The sequence below is a fragment of the Centruroides vittatus genome, unplaced genomic scaffold, assembly GCF_030686945.1.
Source record: "Centruroides vittatus isolate TY-2023 unplaced genomic scaffold, ASM3068694v2 scaffold_3315, whole genome shotgun sequence".
Lineage (NCBI taxonomy): Eukaryota > Metazoa > Arthropoda > Arachnida > Scorpiones > Buthidae > Centruroides > Centruroides vittatus.
This window is the reverse complement of record NW_027122703.1, coordinates 4,498,214-4,525,175: the sequence shown is the minus strand read 5'-3', so window position 1 is coordinate 4,525,175 and position 26,962 is coordinate 4,498,214. Positions and strand designations below refer to the sequence as shown.

The 26,962-nt window shown below is 26.7% G+C and overlaps 2 protein-coding genes across 6 annotated transcripts in view; one reads left to right on the top strand and one right to left on the bottom strand.

Annotated features, from left to right (window-relative positions):
- LOC136988465 (potassium voltage-gated channel protein Shaw-like) overlaps positions 1–17,411 on the top strand; it is a 95,556-nt gene extending 78,145 nt beyond the window's left edge. For 3 of the 4 annotated variants that reach the window (XM_067286318.1, XM_067286319.1, XM_067286320.1), the window contains exon 5: positions 15,870–17,411. In XM_067286318.1, the coding sequence (XP_067142419.1) occupies positions 15,870–16,012 (143 nt within the window). In that variant the 3' untranslated portion in view covers positions 16,013–17,411. The remainder of the gene's footprint in view (positions 1–15,869) is intronic. The other variant, XM_067286321.1, reaches the window with a different exon arrangement.
- Positions 17,412–19,315: 1,904 nt separating this feature from the next.
- The window catches only part of LOC136988460 (NAD(P) transhydrogenase, mitochondrial-like), a 267,559-nt gene continuing 259,912 nt past the window's right edge, over positions 19,316–26,962 (bottom strand). For both annotated transcript variants that reach the window (XM_067286306.1, XM_067286305.1), the window contains 3 exons: positions 23,327–23,591; positions 19,733–19,944; positions 19,316–19,656 (listed from right to left, as the gene is read on the bottom strand). In XM_067286306.1, the coding sequence (XP_067142407.1) occupies positions 19,507–19,656; positions 19,733–19,944; positions 23,327–23,591 (627 nt within the window). In that variant the 3' untranslated portion in view covers positions 19,316–19,506. The remainder of the gene's footprint in view (positions 19,657–19,732; positions 19,945–23,326; positions 23,592–26,962) is intronic.

The following is a 26,962-nucleotide window of genomic DNA, read 5'->3' as shown; positions in this document are numbered from 1 at the left end:
TACAGATATAAAAGAAAAATATATATTAGTAATGAGAAGTGAGATAATGTTGCTACAAAGGAAGGGATCTTGGCCACGGCCAAGCATGTTTATCTCAATATGGTTCTGCATTATAATAGTTACAATATTTCATTCCACATAACTTCCATATTTTTGTCTAAAGTCTATCCTAAAGCACTATAGCTCTTTTTACCTGTGATGACATCCAAGCTGTGTTCTTACTTTTGCCATCTAGAACTTTGTACATGTTTTCTATATAAAAACTATCTTTACTTTGAGATCTATAATGAATCAATAATTTATAAATACTTGACTTCTCAACATATGAAACAAACTCCTTTATATTTTTAACAGAAACAGTCCACAACAGAATTTCTCAAGGAAGTAATCCTCAGGAAGCCAGACAACACGAACTTGAAAAATCTTGGCAGCACTCAGTTTTATTATTTTAATATACAATGGCTTATTTTCACAGATTTCAGGTGTATGTCAGCTTTCCTCTTTGTTTAAACATGGATAAGGTAGTCTTTCATCTTTCTCTTTTCAAATTGACCTTGATCATTTTTATAATATTGAAGAACAGTGTGTTACTATCTGAATAATTTTGCTTTAGTTGTCATTAGAGCAAGCTCCTTTTCTATATTATAAGAGCTTTTAAATGAAAAAAGCTCATACCATGAATCTTTCAATTTAGCAAGCATATAAAGCATTTTTCTTGACTTATCAATGAAATTCAAACACTTTTAGCTTATTTTCTATGAAAAAAATACAAATCTAATTTACATTTTGCATTTTAAAATTTGCAATGTCATATAATGATTCAGTTGTACATTTCATCAGTTTACAAAAGATCAACATATTGAACATATTGCATATGCATAATAAAATATTTTATGAGTAAATTTAATAATTACAACATGTGTTAACAGATTTCATCTGCATATTCTCACTAGCATTAGAAGACAGAGAACAAGATAATTCTTTGTAGGAAATATTGTACAATAAAATAAGTAATGAAAAACAACATTTTTGATGAGAATAATTGACAAAGATGAACTAAATATTAAAAGATACTAGCCAATAGTTGTTTTTAAATTACAATACAGCTTAATACACTAGGATATATGAAAACATGGATACTTGAAATTAGATCTACAACTCCAATTCACAATTATCAAAAAAATCCAGTTGCATAATTTTTCCAGCAACAGCAATTAAAACTGCATGAAGTACCATCTGTAATGATATTTTATCAAAACAACTTTTTATATAATTAATTATTATAAAATGGCAAAAAGCTTAATTTGAGGGTAGATACAAATTTCATGAAAAATTGTAAATATTAATAATGAGTAAAATTGTCATTAATTAAGTCAAACCCTACTGGAGATACACACAATCCCCTTTATCGCCCCACCCCCTTAACCTTTAACCACCAAAATTTAATAGCATAAATCCCTCTAATACACAAGTCTCCCTCCAAAATTTCAGAAATTTTTGACAAAAGACACAGGATTTATTAAGCCTCAAAGTAGGGGAACAAAATCATGTCCCCACACAAAAAATTTGGGGGTTTTCCCATATGTTTGCGTGTACATACAGGAAAACCTCAAATTTTTTTTGCATTTCTCAATGTTTCAAGGTCCAAAATCTAAAAATGTAAAAATCTTGAGGGGCCATTTTTTGACTGATTACCATACTTTCCTTTGTTATATAACAGACAGGAAGTAATAACTCTACAATAGTCCGTATTGAAAGGAAAGTTGGGAAAAATGGGTATATAACATTAAAAATTAAGTGCTGTCTACGCTAATTTTAATATTGCTAATTTTATCTATGAAAACGTGTCTTAACCACACAGATTCTGCAAAAGCTGTGTAGTACAGAAATGTAGTAAAACTTTAAAAGATATCTTGTGTAGATGGTTTCCAGAAGTTGTATTACAAATATACATTAACATGATTCTTTTTTATTTATCGTTGTTATTGTTTCAGGGAAATAAAATGACTTTGTTATCATTTATTTATGGTGTCTGTTATTTAAATATTTATTTAAAATAATATACATCATATAGTTATCCCAAGTCTCATATAATGTATACTATAGATGCATTTTAATATACTGTTTTAAATTAATTAGGTTGCCAATGACATACTATTTTGGATTTAAAAATTTTATTGTAAAATAAATGCACCATTTGCAAAGAATTAATGAATAATATTTGGTCTTAAACCACTTATAAAAGCTGTTTATTATTATAATTATATTTTAAGTTTATTATAAAGTGTTTTGTTTTAACTGGAAAATGTTGACAGACTTATTTTTAATGGTTACATTGATATCTATTTTTTAATGTGTTCAGATGTTTGAAATGTTGTTGTCTAATTACAAATTGTTGACTATTTTATATTTGTACGATAGATAACTGAAAATGCTTTAAATCAGTTTTACTGATTACCTCCTAAAGACACTGGTTCCAATTTACATCAAAAAATTTTTTATTTTAAATATTGTATTTCATTTAAAATTTACTTTTTTGATTTCTTTAAAAATATCTAGCCTGATATTGCAATGAAAAAATGTCTTTCATTGAAGTATATTTTAGAAGACACACAAAGTATCAATATTTTTAATGAATTATCCAAGAATAAAAATATTAAAAGTTTATTTTTATGTAAAACACAAATTTTTCAGAACTTTATTATAAATTCACTGATTAATTTTAAAATTAATAATACTCATCTTTTGCTTAATCTAATTAAAATCATTGAAAATATTAGAGTGATCTAAATATAAGCATCTTCGGCATAACGACATTTTTCATGAGAATGAAGATCTAGAGCAGCGTTTCTCAAACTAACAAAAATTTTAAATGAGTTGCAAAATGATACTATCATTTGCAGAAATACTGAAATATTTTCTAACAACTAGGAACAATAAAGGCATCTGTTAAATGCCGAAAATTTATTAATGCCTTTTTAGCACACTCCACTATAGTAGTGAAGTGCTTATGTTAGGACTTGTGTGTATGTCAGATGTGCACACACATGCTCCATTCAATTCATTTATTGCACATGTCCACATACATGCACAACTACTTGATTCCAAGAATTTATAAAATTTTATTTTAAACAAAATTGATATTTAATTTGCTTTTGTGGAGTATGCTATCAGATTGGCTTGACCAAGCTTGTTTTCTCTTATAATTAGTATTGTCATTTAGTAATAAAATTAAGATTATAGATTGTGTGTATATGAAATTGATTTCTCTTTTTCTATTTTGAATAATTCAAACACCAAATAGATATTTTATGGAAAGTCACAGTCATACAGCCATTTAAGTTGCAATGGTTTTGAAAATATTTCCTTGTTTATTTAAACTGTTAGATTTACTGTTGTACATAATAAATTATAAAAAAATAAATAAACAAATTTTGGCACAAGTGGATTAAGAAATAATTTTTACAGAATTTCTTTTTATATATACAAAATGAAATTGACAAAATCTTCTTTCAGTTTAAAAAGTACATTCCATAAAAATGTTTATGAAGTTTATAAAAAAAACGTGTAATATTTTTCAAAGTAAAATAGACTCCTGAATAATTTCGAAATGGTGTTTTATTTACAATCATCAGTCTTATATTTTTTTTAATATTTAAATTTCAATACTAAAAACTGGAATTGAAGTAAGTTATTAGTTACAAATCAAAATTGGCCTGAACTGCTCTTAATAGAAATGTATTGGATGTTACATTTTACATGTAGAAGTTATTAACAATGATGCGTAGTTTAATTTTGTTATATAATATATAGTGACTCCAGTTTACCAGGTTTTTAAAATTTTATATTATAAATATTTGAATCGTGGAATCATTACAAACAAATATATTGGATAGCATTAACAAAAAGTTTGAGAAATGCTGATCTAGAGGATCAAGAAACAAGAACAGGAATTTCTCTATTTGTAGGTCATGGGTCTGAGGCAGCTACCCCAGGATATCAGATGTCTAGGGGTTGCTGCTCCCAAATATAGTTTTTAAATTTATAGATATTTGGTGAAATTTTTTTAAAGGAAAGGTTACTGGATAAAATGAACAAATGAATAACTGAATTATGGTATTTATTTATACATAATATACTAATATTTTACCTCAAATCAGAGAGTGAATGGTTCATTTTCCATTCACTCACCAAGGAATTTTAGGATGTACTGGTAGCTAGTTCCAATCATGCATGCATTATGCAGGGTTATAAAGTTAGACTAGCCCATTTTGTGGTAATGGGGGTGCTTTTAAAAAAACAGCCAAGTAGCAAGTTATTCAGTAGAGCTAGTAAATTATTGCCAAAATTTTTTTTATAACAAATCTGCAGACTATAGAAAGGCAATATTAATAAGAGTATCAGATCAATAATTAGTACCTACATTAAACATACCTACAATATTTTCAAAGTGAAGATATATCTTCCATATTTTCAACAGCATTATCAAAGCTTAACATTAAGAAATAACTAAATGAGCATTCAGAATGCACATCAGTAAAGAAATAGCATTTCATATTATTTTAAAAATATTTTTTAAATGTTTCAATATTTCAAATTATTTAGATTATTTTTTAAACAGGATAACAGGATAAGTTCTGAACAATTTTAAAAATTCACAAGTTGTCGTGCATTACTTAGTCAATATTGATCTAGTTACTGTTCCAATGCTGATTTTATTAAGATATATTTTATCATATATTTGCATTATTTTAAATCATAAAATAAATATATATTATTCATGATATTAATATTATAATCAATTTCATAAAATTTCTTTGTATTGAATAATATTTTATACATGTACAATATTTAGAGAAACTCCTTTCAAATTCAGCTAATTTACTTTATATTTAAACAAATTATCCGTATAAATATATTTTAAAATATATGTATTTACATATACAACAATTTTATACTTTTAACTTAATAAAATTGCCAATATTAAAAATTCATTTTAAAATCAGAAATAAAATTTTAATAAGCAAGAATTATTTAAAAATAAATCGGTAAATAAATTTAACTTTATTATTTAATTATCCGAAAGAAAAAGATTTCTACTTAGTAAAAAACTTTAATCAGTAATAATATTCAAATAAAGAAAAGTAAAATATATTATTAATATTTGTTTTTGCTTTCAAAAATATATTTAAATCATTAATATGATTGTTTTTAATTTAATAAAATAAACTTTCATTCCCTTTCCAATAAAGATTTAAATCTTTCTAAAGTAAAACTTATAACTAAAAATAATTTTATTTTATTAGATTAGAACAGTTTGATTTGAGAAAATGCCAAAAATTTATAACAGCAATTTTCTTTTTTAAAATGATTTTCGAATAAATTTAATAATATTTTATATTATTAGTTTTTCATTTGTTTCACTAAAAATAATGAATTTAAATTTTAAATTTTACAATAATAAGAATTTGCTATTTATTTATTTATTTATTTTTATCAATTATAAAAATAGGTATTAAAAAACTGCAACTCCATTTGTATTTTTATTTATATTTTCTGAAAATAGTAAAACAGATGATAATAATTAATATATTTCAATTATTTGTTAATAAAATTCTATTTGAAATATTAAAATTTGTTAATTTACTTATTATATTTTCTATCAATTTGCATATAAATAGATTTTACATTAATTGAAAGCATTCATTATCTTCTCCATTATTTAAACTATTTGCAATGTTTATTATTAATCTTATTATTAATAAGACATAGGTATATATATTTTTCATTATATTAATTTAAAGAGAAAATAAAGCAAGCAATCACAATAAATATATTAACATTCTATTTTGTTTTACAATTTCCTTCTAAGTAAGTAATTTGATCCTTTATAACACACTATAAATAAAAAACAAAACATTCTTATAGGAATTAACTTAGCTCTGAATGAACATTACACATTTAATTCATTATAAATGTTTAAGATCTTCTTATGTCTCATCTTAAGATATCTTTAATACAAATATGTAATTTGAACATTGAATTGAATTCAAAACAATGTTTAATATACACCATTTAACAATTAATTGTTACCATATGTTCCCTATTACCAAGGTAAATGATGTTTATCGCATGTATCTGAAGATGAAACCTCGCAGTGCTCCAAATCCATTTACAATGAACTAAAGTGAATTCAAATTATTTTATTTGCTTTTCATTCAATAAATTTGCATTGTTTAATCAGAATTTTGTTTTCAATTATATGAGCTTTATGTCTTTTTCATTGCATTTGGAGACTGCTTTATTTGCAGCATGTGTTGCATTACATGTACAAAGTAAAAATATAAATAAATTTAGTACCTTTCAATTATTGTATTCATTTTCATAACTTCATTTATTTCTCAATGCATAAAAAGTTTGTTGTTAAATTCTGTCAAATCAGATCTGCTTCTTAATAAAGATAGAAAAGTACAAGAAAAAAAAATCTATGATAAATCCTGCAATCACATTTTAAGTTTTCAAAATATTTAATTATCTTTCATTAAGATTGTTATAGTATTAAGTTTATGTTAAAACATAATTTAAAATCCAAACAAAGCTTAAATTTGTTTTTAATTTTAAACAGTATTTTTTGACAAAGATGCCAAATAAAAGATAACAGTATTAGACTAAAATATCATTAATTCTTAATTATTTTTTCATTACTGCCTATCTTTGTGAGTCAAGATATCATCATCATCTTTTCTTTTTAACATTAACAATATTCCTTCCTTTTTTTCATTTCCATAGCTATCCTTAAATCTCTATAGTTGTTGAGAACCAGTGTCTTGTAACCTGTATTATCTTAGCATCACCTCATTTGACTTTTTCATATAATAAAGCTAAAAAAAAGAAACATTTAATGAATTTAATGTGTTGATTGTTTTTCTCGTTCTTTTCTTTTTAATCTATAATCTATTTTCTTGACTGCTTTTGCTAAGTTAAATTATTTTCACCAAAATTAGAATAAATGAATATATAAATATAAATCATTTTTAAATTTATTTTATTACATACACATTCATTTAGAATACTGAATTAAAAGCATATAACTTTTTAAATCTTCTGTAAAATTTTTATAATTTATATAAGTTCAAATTTATAATTGCTTTAAATTATATCTCAAATAAAATCAAAATTTTTCTGAAATTACCAGCAAAAAAAATTATACCATATATAAAAAATTTAATATAACTGTATATCTACTTCTTCTAATGAACTGTTATTAAAAAATAATAATAATAAAAGTTGTTAAAATCCAAAAGTTTAAAAAAATGCATTTTGATTATGTATTGATTAAAATTGTCAGGCCTCATTATTTTCTATTAATAATGGTACATTTAAGAGTGTTTATTTTTATCAATAAATCATTTAAATTTTGTTTGAAGTAAATCAGTTTGTTTATAATATTGTGAAACTTATTCTACATGTTTATTTTCTTTGGCAAAACACATCTATTTTTTTCCTACTCTTTCCAAAATCAATACTGGTTCAATAGCTTCAATATTTTTATTTAATTCCACTAATATAGTGAAAACATAAATCTAACATAGTTGCTCTCTGCTAGAAACATCAGATTTGTATTTTTTAACGTTTCTTTTTGCTTTGAACATTTCATTTCTTTCAGTATTTATTATATATATAATCTTTGCCTATTAAGATCATTGAATTCAATCTTATGTTGCTTGTCTGCTTCTTATTTATCTTGTTATCTTACAATATATCATATATTGTTAGCTTTCTTCACAGCAAGATGTAGAAATTAATCTTTTAATTTTTTTTAAATACATTTGTGCTGTCTGCTAACTGAAGGATCTGTGCATCTTAATTTTTATATTATATTATATTTTTATATTATATTTATATTTACAAGCAATCAGCAAGAGTAGTTTTTATTTATTTATTAGGAATTATTGGTTTGATATAACTTTATATTCAATCATTGTAAGGAATATGATGCATACCAAAAAATTATTTTAAAAAAATATGTAAACACAAGGTCTGTTCAAAAAATACGTGGACTGTTTGAATTGCGCAGCTCCAGTTGGTTCCAGGGGAATCCGATTGGTGTTGCTAGGTTTGTACAGATCTCCTGGTGATAAAGCTGTTTCCTGATTACAGATATCTTTATTTGTTGATTAGCTACGCGGTTTTTAGGAAAGTGCGATTTTTTCGTTTGTCGGATTTCAGAATGAATGACATGAAGGAGCAACGACTTGCTGTGAAATTTGTGTTAAACTTGGAAATGAATGTCCAATCGTCCCAGTGACATTGAAACGAAGGTCTAATCATCCCAGTGGGTGGTGAAACGTCCCCCAGACTCAAAAAAGCTTGCCAAGTTCGATCCAATGTCAAGGTGACAGTTTTCTTTGATGTTAAGGGTGTTGTTCATCACGAGTACCTCCCCAAGGCTCCACAGTGAACCAGACTTACTACATTGATGTTCTGAAACATCTGAGGGATGCCATCCGTCGCAAAAGGCCAGAAATGTGAAGGAGTGGCAACTGGTTTCTCCATCACAACAATGCTCCAGGCCATTCAGCCCTCAGAACTCTTGAGTTTTTGGCCAAACACTCGATCACTGTTCTTCCCCCACCCTCACTTACTTGATCTTGCTCCTTTTGAGTTTGGAAACAAGAAAAAGTCACAAGGCCCTTGAAAGGAAGAAGATTTGAGAGGATTCCCGAGATTAAGGCAAATGCGACGAAAGTGTTGAAGGACATTACAAAAGAAGCATACCAGGACTGTTGTCAACAAGTGGAAACACTGTTGGGATAAGTATGTGTGTTGGGAAGGAGGGTACTTTGAAGGGAACCCAGACATGTAACTTCTACGTAAAGTACATTTTGTTTTATGACGTCAGTCTGCGTATTTTTTGAACAGACCTCGTACTGGTAACATAAAAACATACAAGAAATGCCAAAAGTCTATTCTTATAATGATATGTTAAAATGTCATTACTACCATTAATTATTATTATACACTTAAATTTGTAAACATTATATTATTTCATACATAAATTATTTTAGAATATTATATATGATAATTATTTATGAAATAACATTAAAATGTTTACAAAAATTACTTTAGTGCTAGTTAGTATAATTTTATTGGTGTCTTAATGAAAAAAAATAGATTAAAGTTAACGAAAGAAATTTAATTAGAATGCATTGCAGTTATCCCACAATATATAATAAAATGTAAAGGTTAGAAATAAAAGTTACCTCAATAATGAATAGTTATTGCTAAACATGTTTTTGTGCTTGTAACTTGCAGAAAATTACTAGAACAATATTAAAGCCTTCACACAACACACCCATTGTATATCCTGCACCCATAGGAGCAGCCATTGTTCCATAGATATGAGTTTGTAATTCTAATTTAAAATCGGCATATAACCTACACATTGAATAACTCAATCCCCTTTTAAGTTGTCTTTTAAACACATAATCTAGGATTATACATATGTAATTTTCCCTATCAAATAATAATAATAAAATAAATTTTGACATTATATCTTTTTGTTTTTATTTAAAATGTAAGAAATATTTCCAAATAGCTATAGCAGGATTTCACTAAGTTTAAGAAATATGACTGTAATTGTGTTGTTCAAATTTCAACATAGTTATTCAAAATATTTTTTGTTATTGTTTATGACTTTATTTATATAATATTCCAAAACTAATATCAGTTTTATTTTTTCTTCTAAAAGAGTTTGAATATTAAAACATTTATAATTTCTAATTTTAAAGTTGAAAATTTTTACAAATTTTATAACTTAATAATATTTGAAGAGAGTATTATATTTTAAATTCATTAAAATTATATATATATGTGCATTCTACTTCATTCTTACCTAAAGAAGATAAGTTGACTTTTCATAAATATTAAGAAATAATAAAAACCATAATTATATTTGTGTATACCATTAAATTGAACACCATAAGGCATTTATTTGTATTAGCTTGTATTAATACATAAAAAGGAATAAGGTTAAATTTAAATCTATTTAGGTATTATTATAATGTTATTCGAAATTTATCTGTAAACTGATTTATTGTAGGATTAAACTGTAATTAAGAAATGAACGTATCTATATTTTAAGTATAATAAACTAATTTTGAACAGTTATTGATCATTAAATAAAACTGCAAAGCATTTAAAGATTTAAGCATATACCTTTTATATACAATTTAAATTCATATTCAATAACTTCAATAACATGATAAATTTATATTTTAGACATTCTTCAGTTAAACTAACATATTCTAAATTTCAAAACAAATCTTTTAATTACTATTTAATTATTAGTTTAATATTTTCTTTATAATATTGCTGTGAAATTTATTTATATAATTTTGCTACTGAAGTTAATTTTCAAAATTCTATTTGAACTTCAGCAACTGAAACAGGATTAAATAACAAAATAGCAGAAAAAATTAATAAAAAGAGATTTTTCTAAATAACTTCAGCTGTTTTCAAGAATTCTTATAAGCATACATTACCTACTTTCATTCGATAACATAATTTTTTTATATAAGGATATTCCATATATTACTTAGACTTTTAGCTTAATAATTGTAAATGTTGTTCTAATAATGGATTATGAAAGTTAAAATCGAGTGACAGTGAATAATTAAATCTTTAATCTTTATGTTTTGCTTAGTTTGAGGAAGAATATATATTTTTTAAATCTCTGATTACATGTATAAGTGTTTATCAAACAACGATGTAATTTATTCGTGTTTATTAAATAAATACAGATTAAAATTACAATAACTATAATTATTTTCTTAAAAATCCCAACTTAATATTTTTGTCAAAACAAATTTCTTCTAATAATATGTATTTATCTGCATCAATTATTTTGTAAAATTTATCAACTACATATCACATATGTTATGGAATATAATAGTAATTCTGACTATAAAGATTATATTATTTTTACTCTAATATAAAAAATAAAATAATCTTTGATGTTAAAAATAGAAAGATGAATCAAGAGAGAGAGAATGCTGATCATCAGATAATTTCTATAGGTATTTATTCCTGTAAAGATCTTTTATAATTATAGGTTATTAAACAAAGATACTTTTAAGAACACTGAAAAACATTAAAAATTCTCATTAATTTTCATATATGTATATCTTAAATGATAAAAGTTGCATATAAATAAATGAATAGAAACATTTTTTAATAAGAATACAATATAAAATTAAGCATTACCTTTGAGATAATTCCAATGAAGATAATGATACCGCTTTTTTTTCCATCTTTGATTCTTTCCATCTTAAGGGCACTAAGAGGACCTTTTCCCTTCATATCCATCAAACTAGATGGTGAGGGATAGGTCCCAATCATATCTGGAATAGATCACCCAAAAAAACATATTTGTGGTTGCTCTCTAATTTGATTCCAAATTCTCAGAGTGGTAAATTGATGCTTTGATCACCTTGGACATTTTACCATCAATGATATAGGCTATGTAGTACTACTGCATTGATTAATGAATTACTATTCTGCAAGGTTAGATTCATTGAAGAATTTTCAGCTAAATTCAATTAAAATATCATTTTAATTTTGGATAAATCTGACAAATGTAGTTACAATATCATAGATATGTTGCAGTATAACCATTCATGAAATTGATGCAGCATAGACACTCAGCCAGAAATGACAAAAATGTAAGGACTAAGAAACCAAAAAGAAGTTTAGACCAAACTTTCGTGGATTATAATATGATAAATTATTGACTTGCCTTATCAACATTGTTCATTTAGTGTTAAAGTAGTGTTCCATGTATTCCATGCATTTCTCCAGCAAAATGGTAGTGCCATGATTCCTTGGGTTGTTTTTTCCTGGTCAATATGTCAATCAGGAAAAATCAGGATACTGCCAAGCATTCATCATATCATCTCTGGTAGTAAACCTCTGAACCTTGCAATTCTTCTTTGATCGTTGGGAAAAAAGGTCAAAATCATATGAACTGAGGTCTGGTGAATAGAGGATATTCCAAAATCTCCCAATCCCATCTATGGATGCATGACCAAACAGGCTTGGGAGTATGAGGTTATTGTTGTGCAGGACAATCAAATGCAAAGGAAAATGCTTTCTGCAAATACTGGAATGATGATAATTTGGTAGAAATGAGCAATACTAAGAAGCATGTAACTAAGTTTCATCTATTCTTTTTAACTCTTTCTGTTGTGGGCACTCCAGAAAATGGCTGGGGTTTTTGACTAATCTGGATTTGATTCCAATTTACCAAAGTTGTAGGCTGCATCTTAACTGCTCTTACATGTGGCTATCAGTTTCATCCATTATAGCAATTCAATGCAAAAAGTCATCATTGTCATTATTTTGACATTAAAAATTGATTCTCTGTCAAGATACATCTGCCAAGACATGAGGTATCCACTGAGAATGAATTTTTCTTTAATGCCATATTTTTATAGGAATGTGATGGACTGTATAGATCAGTGATGACAAACCTATTCTGGATGTGGGCTGCAAGTGCACTTCATAGACTTCTGGAAGATGGCATGCATTTTTCTTACAGAATTTGCAGGCTAAAATAACACATGCTAATACTATGCAAACAATATATACTTTATGTTCATCTTTTCACTAGTTGAGTTTGAATGTTCTTTGTTACAAACATCAGCTTAATTAGGAGTGCATAATGGCATGGGGCAGAAAACAAAAAAATAAATTTATAATAATAAAACCCCAAAGGCTGCAAATTAGCACCTCAAGGGCTGCATGTCCCACAGACACATGCAACCCTTACTCATGACTGTAGACAATAAGATCAGTCTCTGCTGCTAAATTAACACAGCTTCACTGCTGATCAATCTCAAGGCAAGGCACAATTGCAATTGACAAATTGTTATCTTTTGTTAGTGGATGACCAATGTATTGTTTGTCCACCATTTGATATCTTTCACTTTGAACTATTCAATATAGGAGAACATTATTGCCTTCAGCTTCTACTAGTTCCTCATGATACTGTTTCAGTTAATCTATGTTTAAGATGTCTTCACTATTCCAAATGAGATGACATTCTCAGACTCAAAAATCCAGGCAGTTCTCACAATATATCTCAGCTGACATTATTGTTGCTCATATCAGTTTCAAACTAATTTCATTTTTGAGATGAGTTCAAAACTGACTTTTGTAATAACTTTATTCTTCTTATAAGATTTTTTTCTTTATAAAAAATCTTAGTTTGTGAGATTAAAATATGAGAATGCCATGACTTATCAAATGTAAATACATAACTAAATATTTGAATTTATTTCAAGCTTGTCTAATGGAACAGAAAACACACAATATTAAACAAGGAATAAATTTGTCAGAATTGTATGTAAAAACTGTTTTAAGTATTTCAACACACAAAATGGATTAAGTTTATGGAAGTTACATTGAAAAAGAAAGCAAAAATTTGACTTAATAAAAGATTTGAGTCAAGAGTTTGTCTTATTAGGGTCAACTGTATATCTAAAATTTAGTATTTTTTTCTCATCTATTTTTTTTAAAACAAGACTGTAAAAAAATTTTAAACAATCCCTTTAATTTGAATAATAATGCAAGTATTACTATTGAATTTTTTTGTAATAAACTGGTATATCATGGTCATTAAAAATTACAATGCTAAAATATTTCAGAATTTGAATATTTTAATCACGATAAAATGTTTTAAACAAGATTAAACAGACTACTAAATATCAGGTCAGTCCATAAGTCCGTGGGCATTTTTATGACCTTGAGAAAAATCTTGTTTTGCTGTTAAAAATGTCAGTCTAATGTGATAATTTTTACACCGAAGTGTTAAATTGGATCTCATTGGTATAATACTGTTCAGAATTGTGAACATTTCAGTTGTTTATTTTCGTTAAAATGGAAGTAACCGACGAATATAAAAGACACGTTTTATACTTTTTATTTGGTGAGAATGCTACAAATGCAGCCAAAAAAATAAATACTGTACATAATCAAATCGTAATTAGTTCAAGGACTGCGCAGAAGTGGTTTGAAAGATTTAGAAACAACGATTTTAGTGTGGAGGATAAGGCTCGTACGGAAAGATCCGTCGACTTCGACGACGATGCTCTCTCTGCACTAGTCTGCACTGTAAAAAAAGGCTATTTCTGAATATTTTGATTCAAAACCGAAATCATTTTACGAAGACGGGATTAAAAAGCTACCATCGAGATGGCAAAAAATTGTACAAAATAATGGTGAATACATTATAGATTGAAATAAAATTTAATTAAAATCTTTTGCTGCTTTTTTTGTAGATAAAAATACACATGAACTTATGGACTGACCTGATATTTCAACATTGTACTTTTTTGACTGATTGTTTCGATAGGGTCCTATACCTAACATATTATGTATAGGTACAATAAGTGCATTACTTATATTAATAATAATTTATATATATATTTATAATTTTAATTATTTTTATTTTTAGGGACTCAAATATTTTTAAAATAGCAAAATTGTGAAATTACTGTGATTAACAGAATAATGTTTTAAATTCAGAAACATAAAAAAAATTATCTGAATTTTCACGATTATTCATAATTTAGTAATAGAATGGTAAACAAAAACAAATTCAAGACTGCAGAATAGTTGTTACACAAACACTGAACACACAGTATAAAATTCAATCATCTAAATTAAAATAAATTTAATTTATTGATTTAAAATATTAATAAAATTATAACATATTAATATTTTATTCTTGTTTTGGATAATTAAAATTATTTTATAACAATTTAATGCTTGTCAAAATACAAATCAAAATTTTATAATTGAATATTGAAAATGAAAAAATATTATATTTACAAAAATTCTATATTTTCATTAAATTCAACCTATTTAAAATATAACTACATTCAATTATAGGATAGTGTGAGGTTTAGATAAATATTTAAGAATTATTTTTATAGAATGAGTTTATAGTGTAAAAAACTAAAAAAATACCACTACTATCTGATGAATTAATTTTTACATGTGTAATTTGTCAAAATTCTAAATATCCATTTGGAAACTATAATATAAATTATTTTTTTCTAAATATCACAATTTTAATTCTGAACTCCTTTTTTGGATTCCTTGTTAGATGAAATTAATCAAAGTAAACTTACATGTTAGTTGTAGAAGTAAATACAGTGCCTGTAGTCAGGGTCATGGCTGGAGCATTTGGCACTAGGGGCAAACTTAAATATGGCACCTTTTGGATATGTCTTTCATTAACGTTACAAATTTAAAAATCATAAAAAAAACACTTTTTATTAATATAATGCATATTATATTTGTATATGACAGTTTTCTATAAATTTCTTAGTTTGCCTATTTAACAATTTTGGAATTTTGTTGTTCTGGACACATGCCCCCTTACCAGTCTTTCCATGGTCCTGACTAGTTAATCCAAATCAATTTAGGTGGTCTGCTAAATGTTCCGGCCAAAAATGAAATTGTAGACCAATTTTTAAAACATGGTAAATTTGTTGTACTTTTTGACTTGCTCTTCTTCATATACAATACCACCAATTTAAATAACTCTGTACAGTACAATAATTAGTTCAGTTTGGTGAGAATGCATTGTATTTAGCTACTTGATGTTTTAGAAATGTGAGCTTTCAGCTTCAAAAATGTTATCAAGTAACTGAATGCTGATTTCTATAACTAATCTGCTAATTTATTTTGATTTATTGTAATTTTAATAAAATTTTTAACAAATAAAAATAATAGATATTGATAAAAATATATATATATATATAATTTATATTTAATTATTAATTATATGTATTTTATTACAGGTGTAACAGGGCCTGATGTTAATGGAATAGATAACAACCATGGACAAACAGCAACTGCCAATCTGATTCAGTTTAGTGACATAGCTCCATCAAAATCTATGCCAGGAAAAATGTCTCCAACAGTAGCAAAAGTGGATGCATAAAAATTTAATTAACTGTAACTTTAAAAATCAAATCCTCAAACTATACAAAAGACCAAGTTATAGTAAAATGTAACACGTCATTGCAATTACAATATTGCCAACACGATGGCAAAAATTTATTGAATAATATAATATTGAGAAAAGTACTTTTTCTACATATTGCAGAAAATGAACGAAGTTTTATATCGCGCGAATGGGACCAAATAGCTTCCGTCAGACTAATGCATGTATGGTCAATTCTGCTAGTGACAGTATTAGTGGCTCCACTGTTTTACATTGTTGCCAACTTCCATGCATTATCAATGTATATTGCAAATATCTATACTGAATGCACATATAGAATAATGACAGGCTTACGAAACGCACACTTGCTGGTTTCTAGATATAGCCAATGCTGCAAGAATGGGCAAGCATGTTAGATGGTTCTTCAAAGATTTCAATGCTGGATATATCTAGTCTACAAATTTACTTTTATAATGAAGAAATGGGATTAAAAAAGACTTGTTATTAGAAATGATTTTAATGACAAGTGTATAATAATAAGTGTGATAATGTTGAATTACATAGAATAGCAAATGCAAAAAAAGGCTTAAAGTTAATAAGGAAAATAGTTTTGTGTTATGCATATTTAATGACATTTCAACCAAGAAATTTTGTTTCTAATTATTATTTATTGCAATTTTTTAAATTATTCAGCACAAATTTTATTGATCTGTCCTGATGATGTGCAATTTTATCCAAAATAGAAGTTATTATTATTATTATTATTAAAATGCATTTTAGAAAAGTATACTATATTAATTATATACAGTAAATAAACTAGGTATACTAATAAGAATGAAAACTAAATTTTATGTGATAACTGTAAAAGAAACCTGATGGATGGGACCAAGAACAGGATATTTGCATATTAGTTTTGAAGTCAAAGTGGGCAAATATTAAACTGCATGTTTTATTAATCATTTGATTTGTATCAATATCATTAATCATAATTAGACTAGGAATCAATAATTATTTTTATTTGTTATTCTTAATATATTCGAAACTTTAAATATTAGACTTGTCATAATATAATAGTTAGTACATTAGATATTTTGTGTTAAATGATAAAACAAATGAGAAATTTACTTGGATTAATATAATTTAAATAATTGCAGAGAACGCTTGACTTAAGCACTGGTACACATTTACTGCAGTGAGAGTGCAGGCAATTACAACATGGATTAAATAATGATGTATAATATGCAACCATGGTATTTCTATTTCTTCCTATCACTTTGTGTTTTGGTGCCAAAATTTACTTTTCCAATTTTAAGTTTTCCTATGCTTACAGACTGTCAACAAACATGCACAGAATGATGATAAATTAGTCACAATTGCCTTCCTTTTGCACATTTATCTTTGACTGCCAAAAATCTGTGCTAAATATCTTTTTGTACATTTACATCTGTATGATGAAACTGTACTAATAATTCTATCATACTGATCATATCAAAACTGATGTACTGGTCTTATAAAAGGAACACTGGCAGGTTATGTGCCTTCAGTTTTCTTCTCTACTGGAGATGTGAATATACAAGTTTTTCTTTTTTTTTAATGTTTTATACAACAAAGATCAATGATCTGAAGCAAAAATCTCTCAGTGTTCCAAAACTGAAGAAGATAAAAGTTTGCTCTTCAAAGTGTTTGTTCTGTTTGGCCATAAATTGTGTCCCATTTTTCATTGGAGTCATCTACATACACTTGCCACATTATTTTGATTTAAAAGCTTGCTGCACTCTCCTGTCATCTATTGTGATGAATGTACAAGTGCCTGCCTGCAAGATAACTATTTTCACTGTTTCTATAATATATGTAATATATATATATATATATCAACTATTTAGATTACCATGGTAATCATTAACCTGCACAGACAGTACAAATAATCAAGAGAGTTAACAAAAAAGACTTTTCAAAGTCTGAATGATCTTAAACAAAATGTAAATAAATTTTTGTAAGGTACAGGAGAAAGAAGACAGTAACCTGAGAGCAAAGAATTTCAAAAAACATGCAAGATTAAACTGAAATCATCAAATTGTTTCTTCAGTTAACCATCACTACCATCATAACCATTTTATCTCATTCACTGTCTTTCAAAACTTGTTACATAATTTAGTCTGGTGAATATATGTAATTTTAAACTTGTGTTTATTTTGTTTATTTTAAAGACTTAAAATCCTGAATGTAGATAACATTTCTTAATCCCCAGTTCATCATACTAATGCATCTCCTGTTAATGGTAGTATTGTATGCACAGGATTATCATCACTGTTTATAAATAACAATAAAAAATAATTATATCATTCAAGTGCATTACTGACAAAAATTGTTTCAAATTTTTTACTTGAAAACATTTTTATCCAGTTGAAATCCAAAATGAATGATAAATGAAATTTAAAAAAATAGTTAATCATAGAATACATTTTAAAAATTAAAATAAAATTCTAAAATTAGTCTTCATCCATAAATCTCTCTATTTACTAAGTAATATTTTACAATTTAAAATAATTTTACCAGTATACAAATAGAAGCATGGAAACAGATATTAAAAATTATCTTAATGCCATTATATATTTCAAATGTATGAAAAATATAACTTTATATCAAATTTTTCTAAGATTTCTAGAGTTTATGCATAGTACATATTATTAAGTAAGTTAATAAAATGGTCAATGTAAAACAAGTGGAATTTGTCAAGAATCAAAATAGGAAGAAAAAAATTATGGTGCATATCAGATAGTTTATCATAATTAATTTATTGTGGTTTATCACAAGATATTAATATGTAATTATTATTCCAGATCAAATAAATATTTCAATCAACTTGTTTATTATTAATGACACTCGAAGTACTCAAAAACCATATCTGCATTTCAAATAATTGTTATAACAACTTAGAAATTAAAGTTTTGTAATTTAATTCTTAACTTTCAGCCTTACTTGTAGACTCCAGCGTAGACTACAAGTAAAGGTTTGTTGTGAGTTTGTGCATTTTCATTATTTTAGAAACTGTTCATCAATAAGGGAACTTGTTAAGTTTAGTAAATTTTTATATTAAATTACATAATTTGAATAATTAGAAGATATTGGTTATTTTGTGGAAATTATTCATTTTATTTCATTTTTTAAAAAGAGGATTTCTATTATATATAAGAAATTAATTAGTAAGAAGACAAATATCTATTTCTATGGTTAAAGGTATCAATAACAGTATTTAGTATAAGATTTAATAGAGTAATTATAATAATAATTAAATACATATTTACAAAATTTTGAAAATTTTATTTCCATCTTCATTCATTTATTTTTTGAGATTTGTTACAGTTGCATAATGCTGTTCTTTTACATGATAAATAAACAAAAAAAAAGTTCACCTAACATTGTGATAACACCGTTTTTTCATGATAGTAATGTAATCAGACGTCATGATATAAATGATTACTTTGTCCATCCTACGATGCATATGTTTCTGTAACTTTGTTCAAAAGAGCATCACAGGTTTTCTTAGCATCTCCTAATAACATTGCAGTATTTTCTTTATAAAAAATAGGATTATCTACAGCAGCATAGCCAACCCCTAAACTTCTCTTCATCACAATAACCTATAAATATTAAATTACATTAAATAAATTTGTGTTGAAATAAAAGGGTAACATTTTAGAACTCAAATCAAAATACCTGTTTGGCAAGCCAAACTCTCAATACAGGCATTCCAGCAATAATTGAATTTGGATCTTCTTCTGCAGAAGAATTCACTGTGTCATTAGCACCAATTACTAAAACTAAATCTGTTTCATTGAAATCATGATTGATTTCATCCATTTCTAAAACAATATCGTAAGGAACACCAGCTTCTGCCAAAAGTACATTTAACTGACCCGGCATCCGACCTAAAAAATTTTTTATATTATTATAAAGATTCTTCTGACAAAATATATAAATTTAAAAATTGTCATACTTCAAAAACTGCTTATTAGTAAAACCATGAATATTAATAATTAAAATGACCCTTTAAATTTGTCTTTTAAATTTATACATCAACATTGCTTATCTGAGAGAGAAGATATCAAAATGAAAAAAAAAAACTTTTTTATTTTTAATCCATGTATCAATTCTAATAAAGACAACAACTTACACTCTAATTATTTAAATATTTTAATGTATTAGTAATTACAAAAATAAAAATGAGAGTTAATTTGTATAAGGTCTCCCTCTACAGAATTCTGCAAAGTGTGAAAACAGAAGCATATGACTATTGTCTAGTAGCCACAAGTATCTAGTATGTTTGCGTTCAGTCTCTATTTGTTGCATTGTGTAATTGTGTAATTGTCAATTTTAACCATAAATGTATCTTCCTTATTCCATTCAAAGCAATGATAAGTGACTAAATTTTTAGCTCTGAAAAGTTTTGTAAAAAAAAAAAAAAAGGAAGAAATAATTGATGTGAAATATTGTATAACCTTACTCTGCAAGTATATCTTTTTGGTATCTGTAAGGATTTAAAAACAAAAAAATGCTTTCTTGAATCATAATGCAAGAAAATGCACATTATAGTACAGAAACAGTAAAGACACTTAAGAATCTGAAGTTATAGATTATTCTGTACCTTCCTTACAGCCCAACTTTCTGGTTCCTGAAATTAAAAGGTGGCATTGAAAGACAAATGTTCTTTTTTCAGATGCTAATGTTCATGTTGCTGTAAAAAATGAACAATCAAAGAGAAATGAGAAAGTTTTTCCATGTACAGAATAGATATGCAAAAATAGACTGAACAATTGGAAAAATGTGTTACTCTAAATAGTGATTATGTTGAAAAATAATATAATTGAAATTAATTATTTTTACTATTTTTAAAACTGATCATATTAGTCTACCTCTTCCCAAACTAATTTTATAAAAGTGGAGATCTTATTTATCAATCTATCCTCATATATTAAAATTTTTTTAAAATATAAATAAATAAACTTGTTTAGAATTGTTTTTTCAACTAATAAATCTGAATTATAAACACAGCTTGACAGTTTTACTCCTTATGGATATACATAAACACTTAAAGTAAAGATAAACATGATAAATTTTATATGAATGTCAAAATTAAAGTTATGTATCACATTATGCATAAGTAATATTGATTATAAGAATAAACATTTATTTATTCTATTATATAACTTACCTGTTTTATATATTAGAAATAATTTAAATGAATTCTGTTCCACTTTACATATACATGTCTGTTTAAACTTTGAAAAGATCGAGTAAAAATGTTTTCAAGTTTCAGAATGTTTTTCCTTGTAATATCAATTCAGAGAACTATTTTTTATTATTATTGATATATTCACAATCTAATATGACTTAATTCAAATTCACTATAAACTATTTATTGCTAAAGTGTGTGAAAGCAATATTTGAATTAAATTTCATTAGTAATGTGATTTGATAATGTGCATTAATTGACAGTTTATATACTTTTTTCTACAAGAAAAAATTGTTTAAAGTCATTATATTGTGGAATCAAGATGCTATTACATTATCAAGATACCATTCAATCAGAATCTGTATTATTTAGTCATTATATTCCTTTTATTGAAGTAATCAAATTTAAGTTAATGTAATTAGGAAAATAAATCAAACTGATTATTTCATATCTAAAAGTTATTATCCAAAAATAGCTGTATAGTAATTATGTATAAGATGAAATTATCATGGCTGAAACCAGCTTCGACCATATACGAGTTTGGAAATGCCAGCAAAAAAGGATTTACCATATCAAAAAGTTTTGTGTATTTTTGCATTATATTTCTATTTGTCCAGAAATTGCTCAAATTTAAATTTTTACAAAGCATTTTTGCTTCAAGGTCAACTAATAATTCAATAAATTCATTTTGCAAGTTGATGTTTTCAATTTGAGCTGAAAATGGAGCCATAATCCATTCTGGGATATCAATATTTTCTAAAACTGCAAAACGCTGTACTATTAAATTCATTGAAGCAATATTCAAAAACATAATAATATGTATAGTTATATTTATGATGTTTAGTTTCAATTTTTCCCATTGACCCCCCAATAATGTTATATGACCATTTTGGCAATCCCTGGACTATTATTAACATTTTCCTGAAACATATTAATGTTATTGTCTGTTTCCTTAAAGTGCTAGATGAGCATGAAAGAAATACTGAATGACTTAAATGCATCTTATTTGATAAATAAATCATTTTAGCTTTCTAGGAGCAAAAACTATTATTAACATATTAAGCATCACAATAGAGGGGCATAAAATATCACCCTGGGCCATCCTTATTTTTATGGACAAAATGGGGTGAATATGAATATGATGGTCATTTGACGCAATTTAGTCTGCATGTTAAAAAACATTTCTTTCTTAATTTTTAGGCATGTTGCAGAATTGCAACATTTGGCCTGAATGATTTTTTTCTGATTATGTTATGCCACCTTGTGCTAATCCTCAGGTTTTTAATTGAAAATAACTTCACCATAATCAAGATTGCATAAATGGACAAATACAAACTGAAGAGAAATAGAATAATAGCTAAAATAATATTGCTACTGGTATTTTTACTGTTTATGTTTACTGAGAGATTAAAATTTTTTCTTGAATATTTGTTTGTTTTATATATTTTCATGATATTGTATTTTTCACATTTATTGTGCAAGAAAAAAATTAAAAAAAGCAAATTTTGCTTATATTTCATATTTTGTAAAGAAAAAAATTAAATTACATTTAGTATTCTATTATAAAAAAATTACTGGGCAAAGTGCTCATTTCCATAAGCCATGCTCTAGCCATTTCCATTGTGTTTATATGGTAAGCTAAACACATTGCTCCAAAGTAACACAACACAGATTTCAACATATAGTGTGTTGCATTTCTGCAACGATATGGCATTTAATGTGTTAACTCTAAGCTTGGAAAATCATTTCTATCTATGTCCTAGAGACTGGATTGTTTTTACCCCTCAGGCTACAAGGGGAACTTGTATAGTAAAACCAGTCAAACAACTTTTCCATCGGCAATTTTGTTTTAAGCTGATAAGGCCAATTCAGGCAAATTGTGGGTTTAAACTGATAAAATCATTCAATTACTAACCATTTATATATATTCTGTTAATTAGTAATAGATTCAAATAAATCCATTGCTAATATAAACTGAATATAAATGAAAATAACAATAGATATGACCAAAGCAATATAAAAATTTATAAAAACAAATCATTGCACATTTTATTACTTAGGTATTATATGTAACATACCTGCAACTGGATGAATTCCAAATCTTACATTCTTTCCTTTTTTCTTTAAAATCTTAACCATTTCAGAGAGAGGATATTGAGCTTTTGCCACACAAAGACCATATCCTGGAGTAATTATAATATTTTTGGCATCTTCAATCATCTGTACAACTTGTTCAACATTTGTCTCAGTATGAGTTCCAGTAATTGCCATTGGTTTTCCACCTCCCGTACTTGATGTCCCATATCCACCAAATATAACATTAGGAAGAGATCTGTTCATTGCCTATAAAAAATAATTAAAAAATCAAATATTACAAAAATCATTATATATATATATACACAGTAAGATCCCGCTTAACGCTGCCTTGATTAATGCTGATTCAATATAACATGGTCTGCTCAAGGCCTAAAAAAAGCTCAAAATTTATATGAATTCAAATTATCACGGCATTTCATTGATTCGTATATAATATGATTATTCCCAAACACGAACCAATCAGCAAAAGGTGACAATTCGTCATAGTGCTATACTTTCCTTAAATCTATGTTTGTTTGATGCAATTTTGGAAAAAATATAACATCATGAATGCCATAGGCAATATCGACTTTGCTTGGCAAGAATTAACTGATGAATGCATGAACGAAGTGTGGAAGAAGTTATGGCTGAAGGTATCCAAAAATTCTCAACGAGAAGAGCCTATCACTATCATTACATTGACCAAACGCAACCTAATCGATACAGCAGGACTAGGAGAAGTAAATGAACAGGATATTGAGGAGTTACTGCAGGTTTCTAGTGAGAGCCTTACCAATGACAACCTTCAAGAACTGGCAGAACAAGGAATTTGTGTAGAACTGAAAAATAGTGATTCTGAAAACAAAGAACACAAAGAATTTCTCTACTTATTTCCTTAGTAAAAGTTTGGTAATGATAACCAAAATCGTTGAACAAATTGTAGCAAATGATCCAGATTTTGAAAGGAATGCAAAAGCAAGATGACGCATTTTAAATGCGATCTCCTGCTACCAACATTTGCTTAAGGAAAGAAAAAAAAGCAACAAATGAAATTACATGACTTTATTGCAAAAAACAAGAATTTCAGAAAAGCCAGGACCTTCATCACAAAAATTACATTTCTGTTTGTGTTATTTAATATACATTATAATGTAAATTAATATAAAAATAACTTAAAATTAAAGTAAAATCTGTTTATTTTTGGTTGCATGTTCCCCTTTCCCTATTTTTTCTGTGTTAAAATGACCTCGTTTAATGCCGCTTCATTTAGTGCTTTGTCATCTAGGAATGTTCACCCGCTTAACATGGGGTCTTATATATATTTATATATAGTATTTATTTTTAACAATAGAACAATTTTCTATTGTATACTAAACAGAACTGCCACTTCCAGTCATTTCATTTTGACTAATTCTCATTAGCATTTTATAAAAACTAATACAAACGTCTCTTTTTTGAAAATATTAACCCCTAAATTAACTTTAGTTAAATAGCAATAATAATTTTAAAAAGTATAAATACTTCAAATTAAGCTGCTGTTATATATTTTATACATAATACTATGTACAGTATTATATACTATCATAAAATAATGTTATTTTATGACATTATTTCCATTTATGTATTTTTCTAAAATGTAAAATAGCCTCTGAAAAGTTATTTGTTATTGAAATATATATGAACAGCAAGTCAAAATTAAATTTCCAAAATTTATTAACAATATATTTAATAAATTTGCACTTAAATAGGAAACATTTGCTTACCAACAGAAATAATCTATTCTGATATATATAACAAAAAAATGCCCTCTCTACTGAGTCAGATTTTTCTAGCTGACTTAACAACAAATTTAGTAGATTTCATAATCTCACAAAATCTATTCTGAAACAATGTTTTCCTGAAAGAAAGCAGACACCCAAAGAGAAACCATAAGTAATCTACTAATTTTATAGAAGCTTACTATCTGTGACTAAGAAAAAATACAGTGTGTGATCGGTTAACGAACATAATCTGTTCTGAGACTATGTTCGCTATCCGAATTGTTCGTTAACTGATTATCGATTTACCATAGATTTTTATGGAAATTTGATTAATTCATTCTGGAAACTCCAGAAATAAAAATATATATAACTTCTTACATTTATTTATATGTAATAATAAAAATACCGTATATTTCCGCAGATAAGACAACCTTCAGATAAGATGAAGTATAAATTTTCGTCAAAGTTTTATAGTTTTAGCATATATCTGTCCTATAAGATGACCCCCAAACTATCAATGGCCTATGAATTTAGTTTAGATCAGCGATATCATCTGGATAATAATGCTGTATAGCATATACAGAATTATGTCCTATTTGTAATTTTTCGAATGAACAAATTTTATTTTCTACCGTGCTATTGCTGCAAATGTTTGCACTTATTCGGGCATTTGGGTAACGACCTTGACTATTCACAAAAACACCATATGGGTTATTCTATTTTGTAGATATGCCCTACTCTCTACTAATAAATAATTACGGTTTGTCCGTTTTTTTTATAATGCTTTTAGTTTATGTAAATCTCAATCTAATTTTTTTGTATCTGTCTTATAAGACGACCCCGGATTTTGGGGACCTTTTTTTATGATTCAACTATCGTCTTATCTGTGGAAATATACTCTTGCATCTTTAACCCACACAAACAGAAAAACTTGCATTTTGCAAGTTTTTCCGTTTGTGTGGGTTAAAGAATCTGTATAATGTCGATTACTTTTCTCTCTTCTTTAGGATTTTTCAGAATTAATTAATAGCATTGTAATTGTAAAGATCGCCAAGCCTATTAACCTCAACCTGGTTTGGATGCCATTCTAAGACCATTGTTCTGACATTCTCCCACTTCTTTAAAAGATCTTTAATAGCAGATATTGGCATTAATCCTCTTTTTCAGAAGAAAACATATCTCGCCAAGTTTCTTGGTGTTCTTCATTCAAGAGTTTTTGGCATTCTTCTGTCGTCGCATCAGTTTCAGGTTCCATCATGAGCTATTCAATGTTCTTTATTTCTCAGATGTGATTTTTGTTACTCCTTTAGCTGCTTGAGTCTTTTTGATTATACTGTATCTTTCTTAGATAAGATTGAACTGCAGCTTACTGCAGACCTGTTCAAGCCATACTGCCCAGCAACATCAGACATCTGCCCACTCTCTACCTTTGCATACTTCTTTTGCTCTCTAATATTCTTGATTTGTCTACCTTGGCTGCTTTAATAGCGGCATCAAGCTTATAGCCTGATAATTCATCAGTTTGTTTGGCTTTACTAATCAAATTTATGAAGAAAAATTTCATACTCATTTTATCCTTGCACAACCTGGCATAATGCAGTTAGTGAAGCTACTGGGCATGGTTAAAAATTAAAACAGTATAAGTGCAATTATTCAAGATATTACAGGTTCTGACAAGTAAAGAATTTTCAGAGTCCTGCCACAAGTAAGCTATGTATTAATTATTGACCATTTGTGACATGCCATATGAGCAAAAATTTCAAAAACTAATAAGTAGGTTTAAAATTAATAAATACAAACATATTCTGACAGTTTATGAATTAATTATAGTTCTATTTGCAAAACTTCCTCAATCTTAACATAAAATAAGAAAAAAGT